This window comes from Lissotriton vulgaris, chromosome 1_1 (genome assembly GCF_964263255.1).
Source record: "Lissotriton vulgaris chromosome 1_1, aLisVul1.2, whole genome shotgun sequence".
Classification (NCBI taxonomy): domain Eukaryota; kingdom Metazoa; phylum Chordata; class Amphibia; order Caudata; family Salamandridae; genus Lissotriton; species Lissotriton vulgaris.
In genome coordinates this window covers 407,540,815-407,548,330 of record NC_141685.1, presented here as the reverse complement: position 1 = coordinate 407,548,330, position 7,516 = coordinate 407,540,815, and the positions used below count along the sequence as shown (strand labels likewise).

The following is a 7,516-nucleotide window of genomic DNA, read 5'->3' as shown; positions in this document are numbered from 1 at the left end:
CGATTGCATAGGATCAAGGGAGCTTATACTGATGCATGCCCCCACCGAGGATTAGCCCCAGTGTCCTTTCATCATATGACATAGGACTGCAGGGAGGCGATCTTGAGGACATTAAGCGACGTCATGCAGGTGCCAGTGGAGACCTCAGTCACTCATTGTTTGCTTGGAGTGCTACCGAAACCTCGATGGGGAGCCCGGGTGAACCATAGATTTGCCCTCCTGGGATGGACCAACCGATGGGTGGCCATCCACTGGATACAGCCTGCGCCCCCGGCGAGCAGCAAATGGTTAGCATTTTGCAAGAATGGGGTATGGTGGAGGAGAGACAGTTGCAGGCAGTGCGTACTGATAAGCATGCAAAGCAAGATCTGGAATTGTAGCAGAACATGCTTAATAGCCTGTTTGAAGTAGATTTACCAAAGGCTTCTTCCGCTTCCAGAGACCCAGAAAAGGAGCCATCCAGCACGGGGAGTTTGAATGCTGTGTCCGAAGCCGAACCTCAATGAGTCACTCTGCCTGTATGTGCTTATGGTGTACCAATAGAGTTGAGATGGAGGTGCTGTGGCCACATCCACCCCCAAACCCCTTCTCCCACAACGCTTTCCTCTGCCCCACTTTGTACCAAGTAAAAGCCTGTAAAATATCCCTCTTTACCCTCCCTCCCATTTTATTCACAGGTGTCACTGAACAGAGTGGTGATGTGGGGTCATTTTGGGAAGGCCCATCTAATGACCCTTAAATTACCAAAATTTGTAGGTAGCCTAATTTTCTAAAACTTGGCAGGACCCTGCATTCAGACTGGTATGAACTCAAGGATTGCTTGTCACAGCTGATTTACACCTTAGGGTTTGGTTGAATTGCTGGCACAATGTTTGCTCTAATTGTTTTGTGGGCAAGAGTTGGGGAGATCAATTCCTTGTACATGCGGAACAGTTGGGTGGATGAGTTTATTGTGTCTACAATGAGATATTAGAAGAGAGCATTAGTGGCCCGATGCATGCACCAATGTAACCTGAAAGTGAATTTTTTGCCCTTTTGGTTCTACAGAAATTGAGATTTGGTCAATCCCCAATAAAGAGTCCTTCTCTATTGTTTTAGTTGGTGAATGTCTTTGGTGATCATCAATTTTCATTCCAGCTGCCTGGTCTTGTGTCTAGAGGTCACTAGGCATGCAGCGAGAGGAAGATAAGCGAATCAAATGATTGGGTAACTTGCCCTCAGGTGGGTAAGGATTTCCGTGGGTGATGCCATGGTAAGGCCGACAAATTGTGGTCAGCCCCCAAATGCCGTGCAGATCTCAGAAATGTTTATTTATTGTCAGTAGGGTCACATGTTTAAGGGTGCAGATTACCTACAAGTTCTTTACAAATTAGGGGGCATATTACCAAGGGCCCTTATCGCCGCTTTAGCTGGACTTTTTCCCGCTAAAGCGGCGATAATTTGATCGCCATATTACCAAGCTGTCGCTAACACCAGTTAGCGACAGCTAATAGGCGATAGCGAGCATCTTGGGGCCCGCTTTGCATGTCAGCGATATTTATCACTAATGACATGCAAAGTGGGCGCGCCAAGATGTTAGCGACTGAAAACAGTTGCCAACATCGCTATCTCCTATTACCTACAAAGGCGTCGTTTTGGAAATATTCGCGCTAAGCGCGAATATCTCTAAAAGCTAACACCTGCCCAGAGCAGTTCTTAGCCATGTTATCCAATGGGAGGTGGATAACATGGCTAAGAGCATTGTCACGATAATGTGTGAATATCGCTGTATTTCCAGCGATATTCACGCATTTCGAATGATTTTTATTATTTCTGAGATAAACCTTGATGATAGCAAGGTATCTCAGCGATAAAAATCGTCATAGCGCAGCGATAAAATTATTCCAGCTAACACTGCTTAGCGATAAATATCGCTATTTCTAAGTAATATGCCCCTAGCTTCCCTGAAATTGCTGTCTCCAATTGGCCAGATATCGCAAGTTCTTCACTACTGTACTTATGTAAGTCATTTTTGGTTGTGCGCAAAACTGTGTGCAATGGAGCAGGATGTTAATCTTTCATGTTATTTTTATAACCCTTTTTTTCTGTTGCAGATAACATTCCATTTATCATTTTAGAGGAAGTGCGCATAAGCAGATATGACAGCCGTGGAATATTGCTCACCCCCAGAACACTGAGAAAATAAACATTTCACTGACAGATCCAGGAAGAAGAAGGATCACGGTTCACAGCTAAAACGAGCATTTTGTTACAAACAGAAGGGGGATCCTTGCCAATCATTAAGTTGTCTATGTTTATTGCATCACCAATGTCTGTGAGATGAGATAAAGTTATTATACACGTGTCTGTGCCTTTGAAGAAGTATTTTCAATGGTGGAATCAAGAAGGCAGTTCCGGGTCCACAGACACATCATATAGCGGAAAAAAACAATTTTATGACCATACTTTAATTGCCCCAATAAAAAAGTTAAGAAAGTATAAATTACAGAAAAATACAATTAAATCCACCTGATTCCCACCACATTAGGATTTTTTAAATGCATCCCTGATTGGTCAACTAGCTAGACTGGGGTACACATTCCTAATAGACGGCATCTCATAACATTTGAACTTGCACGTTCCATATGTATTAATCATAGTAAAACAGTTAGCCTTTTGGTAAAGCTCCAGTTAGTCCTTGAAACATCTTTCTTTTCACAGATAGATCCACAGGTCACGTCACAAGATCGTTGATCTTTTCGTAGCTAGGAGGAGGAGTGACAATCATGCCAGTGTGGTCATCTCTATGGTCCAGATGCTGGTGTGGCCAATGATGTAGGTTTCTCAGAAGGGCACTGTCTGATAGGCTGCGTTTATGACTCCCCGGGTGCCAGTCATTCCCAGTAAGTGTTTCGTAAAGGGGTGGGAGGTTCTCCATGTTCACAACATGGTTTGGTGGGAAAAGTTGAGCGTTTTCAGCAAGGCTGCAGCGTGTTGCCTCTTCGTACGATGGTATAGTGTTGGTTCCAGCATTGCTGAAATGGACAAAGAAAATCTGAAGTTAAAGTCTGAGTATCAACCTTCTTCTTTACAATAGGAACGAATTCCCAAAGACTCACTACTTTCTACCCCTTGTAATCTGATTGAAGGTGTTAGGAAGTGTTCAAGTCAGGCTAATAAGAATGATATACTACAAAGGTCTACTAGCAAAGAGAGAACAACGATAACAATGCTGCATTGCACACAGTGCAGTGTGAGAGGAGTTGCTGAGTGATATACTCATTTTCCCAATTTGTTCAAGGAGAAATGTTTGTCACTGAAATTGTCCAAATCCTTTCTTTGTTCCCATACCACCAAATAAAATAATCTAAATATATGAGAAACATTTCTTGGTGTGGTCCTCCATTAAAAATATGGGCAGAGACATGAATATGTTTAATGAACACCATAGCTGCTCAGCTGGGACGCTAAAAGATATCACCAAATAATTTTTTTTTCTGCAGTCAAGTTCACTGATCATCACTCAGACGTTATTCTATTTATTATTCAGGTCATACGCAAATACTTGTTTGGACATTAAAGCACAAATGTATAACGTTTTGTGTGGAGTTTGCTTTTGTTTTCTAATGCAAACTCAATGCAAAATGTTCAGGTGGGATTTACAATCCAACGCGAATCGCGATTTATGCTTGATTGTAACCCAAAGTGACGCAATATTGTACAATGCATGACCATTCCATGGGAGGTGCCTGGTCATTCCAATGCAACCACCCATAAGTTCTGATGCAAATTGCTATCTACTAAGAATTGTAGACCGGGATTTGCACCAAAATCCTGCACCTCTTCGAGCCAGACACAACGAGGAGAAACGCTTTAATTTCTCTTTACTTTTGCTCCTTACATGTGTGCTGCATTGTACAGCACACATACAATATGGAGAAAACATTAAAGCATAGTTTTTGCACTGGAAAGTGTCCCGTCAATACAAAAGCTATGCTTCAAACAACACAGACACTTTTTCACTAAGGTACAAGGGTGTCTACGTTGACGCATGTCTGCGTATAGTGCACCAGTGCAGGGAGAGTGCAGCAGTTTTACTTGCTGCCCTGCGTGACTTCTATGTAAATCTGTGCCTAAATTCCTCCAGGGATAACACATGGAGGTCAGGGCCTGTGTGCACATTTTTGTAAGCTCAGCCACGAATATACACACTATTCTTCAGCATGCAACTCTTTGTTTTTATGTGTTAAATAGATTGAAGTAAAGCCCCTAAGGTCCGGCTCTATTTTATGTAGGCCCTGACTCCATCTTAGGTCACGGAGGTCACTATCTTCCCAAAATTATACAATGGAATTCGCCATTTTTGCAGAATCATTATCATCTCTGCCATTAGACGCAGATATCGTCTGACCTTATCTTTCTAAGAACTGTGTAAGTGTCAAGTTATTTGATTAATGACATAGATACAACATTTGATGCTACATTCGTCTGGGACAAATGTCTACTTTTCACCATGTCAAGTTTAAATAAGAACAAATACAGACATATAGCCGAAATAATATAGTCTGAATTGACGTCCTTTTACTGTACATGTTAATAAGGAAACATCTGGGACGTACACCTTGATGCACATAATCTATGTCATACATTCCTAAACGTAGGCCTAGAAATTCTAATTTCTGATAAGATTTAGTATATAAGGGCTGCCACTTGACCACTTGTCAGAAGGGGTCCTTTGTCCAGATTATCCCATGAGATTCTTTCAGAGAGAGCCTCACCTACTGCCAGCACACTTTGCACTTTGCATATGATTCATCTTGCTTGAAGCCTGAAGCCGATAAAGTATAGTCTTGGAGGAAGACTGATACCACAGAGTAGTGTTCACTCTATGCAGGGAACACTGGGGCATATTACCAAGCATAAGCTATAATTATCACTTTGCTTGGTTAGCAGCAATAATTTTATCGCTGTGCTTCGCCGATTTTTATCGCTTAGGAGCCTTGCTATTATCAAGGTTTATCTCCTAAGCGATATAAATTGGCCGAAATGCATGAATATCGCTGAAAAGTCAGCGATATTCATGCATTATCGAGCTAACGCTCTTAGCCATGTTACCACCTACCATTACATAACATGGCTAAGAACTGCTCAGGGCAGACGTTTGCTTTTGGAGATCTTCGCGCTTAGCGCAAATATTTCCAAAAGTTGGTAATCGGAGATAGCGATGTTAGCGACTGTTTTCACTCACTAACATCTTGGCACGCCCACTTTGCATGTCATTAGCGATAATTATCGCTGACATGCAAAGTGGGCCCCTAAATGCCCGCTATCACCTACAAGCTGTCGCTAACTGGTGATAGCGACAACTTGGTAATTGGGCGATTAAATTATCGCCGCATTATCGGGAAAAAGTCCCGCTAATGCGGCGATAATGGCCCTTGGTAATATGCCCCACTGTCTTCACGACTCTGCTGATAAAAGACAGCCTTCGCTGTTAACAAGGTATAGTGTGCATTTCTTCTCCCTAAGAAGCTCTAGAGTGCAAGTTGCTCTGCCTTCCATACTTTCTAAATGTTGCGCATGGAAGTAAGAATTAATGTGTCAGGTTTTAGATGACAACTAAACATTCTAGAAATGTTCATTTTATTCTTGTTGTTTATAACTTGTCTTCTTGCTGATTTTCATAATATTCTGTGTAGTTATTTCAGATGTACTGAGAAACAAATTGTTCCTGTAGTGATAAATACTTTTTACTTAAAACTGTTTATTCTTCTTAGTGAGTGCAATGGCATTGTAAATAGCGAAATAGGCCTGTTACTGTTATCATGGTGCCCTCAATCCCTTCATAGAGATTGTTAGTAACCCAAAAGCAATAACTCAATTTCACTAACACATTGAATAGTGTTCTGCAATGCTACAATAACCTGTCTTTCACATTCATCATTGCGTTGAACCAAGATCACTTGTGTCAGCCATGGGTGGGAAAGCACGCCTTGTAGAGCTACGCCAAAGTTGTTGCTCACGCAACAAGATGGTTGATGCGATGTTTAGCCAACTGTGTAGGGTGCCTTCAGAATGCAGTGTTGAACGGCTGACCTTCAGATCTCACTTCCAACATCGTTTTTCATAGAAACCACTTGCTTTAGCTCCAGTGTTGCTAGTTTTTAACAGAATTCCTGTTACTGCCCTTCTCTAAGTGAGGTCAATAGTCGTATTCTATAATGATGTCCTTATAAGTCACTTCACACTGTAATCTTCGACAACGTTGGTGGTGGCCCACTTCTCAAATAACACAAGAAGTCTGCTTCTCTTAGTATTACCACAACCAGATGTTTCTTGTATTTTGGCCCAAAAGTACTACTATAAGTGTGCACTGCATGGTGCCAAAGTATCAACTATAAATCTATAAGGTGCAGACCTTTGCTAAAGTTATTTGTAACATTTGCATCAAAGGGTCCTTATTAATGGGAAGGGGGCTTTTAACACAAGTATAGAAATCTCTGGTTGCCCACCCAAGCTCTTGTTAAGAAACGTGCACCAGACTCAGGTCTATGGAATGAAGAAGGTGAATGTAAATCACCCAGGGATGGATAATATCTTACACAGCTACGTCAAATTTAGGATAGCGCAAGAAGGTATGACCTCAGTTGAGAAATGTGTCCCTTTACAAATGTAGTCCGGTGTTGCCCGGTCCAGTGTCTGTCAGCTCCTCCGGGTACTTCAGTTGCTCCTTTATGGCTAGGGGGTAACTCGGTGCACCCAGATAAAGTAACAAGTACCACTGCTGCTCTTGCTGGCCTCTATTCAGCATCACTGTGAGTCACTATGCGTAGAAGGATTCTGCTAACACCAGGTTTGAAGAACACAGAGGAATTGCCTCTACGTCGCCTGCTCTATAGCACAGCCCACAGTTTTATGAACAAAGCGGTACAGTGGAAAATACTTTCTTATGGTGCATCAAGTCAAACAAGTATATGCATACAGTGTTTACAAAGTTAAATTAAAGATTATGCATTTACTGCACTTCAAATGCATATATTGGCTTACTTACAGATTTGCCTAAAGCATGAGCACATCCTTCTGTATATCGAAGTTAATTAAACAGTATTAAAAAATATCTGATTCGAGGACCAATTGTACATGTACATAAATCACGATTTAAGATTTTCGCACCTGTAGCTCATGTATAGTGATACCAATCTTTACTCGTAGCTCTAAGCATTAAGACCTTCAAGGTTAAATGTGATGGTAGCATTCGAACAATCATCATATTAGATGGTGAGTTACTGGCTTAGTTTGACTTGACAACATAGTAATATCTTCATAGATATCCCCTAAATCCATGAAGAAGTGGAAGTAGTGTAATATGGAACAATGCTGTTTTGAGTCAACTGTGGTTGAGCTTTTCTGGGGACACAACTACGATCAGAAAACTGAAAATAGTGACTGGAATGCCCACTAATCGAAATGTTCATAGATTAAACTGCATTGTATTAAATATTGAGGAGTCCACATGCTTTTCTCAACATCAGACAGT

General features: G+C 41.5%; 1 protein-coding gene across 3 annotated transcripts in view; it reads right to left on the bottom strand.

Moving 5' to 3' along the window:
* Nucleotides 1-2,279: 2,279 nt before the first annotated feature.
* The window catches only part of TMEM61 (transmembrane protein 61), a 40,377-nt gene continuing 35,140 nt past the window's right edge, over nt 2,280-7,516 (bottom strand). For all 3 annotated transcript variants that reach the window (XM_086952670.1, XM_086952674.1, XM_086952681.1), the window contains exon 3: nt 2,280-3,014. In XM_086952670.1, the coding sequence (XP_086808796.1) occupies nt 2,714-3,014 (301 nt within the window). In that variant the 3' untranslated portion in view covers nt 2,280-2,713. The remainder of the gene's footprint in view (nt 3,015-7,516) is intronic.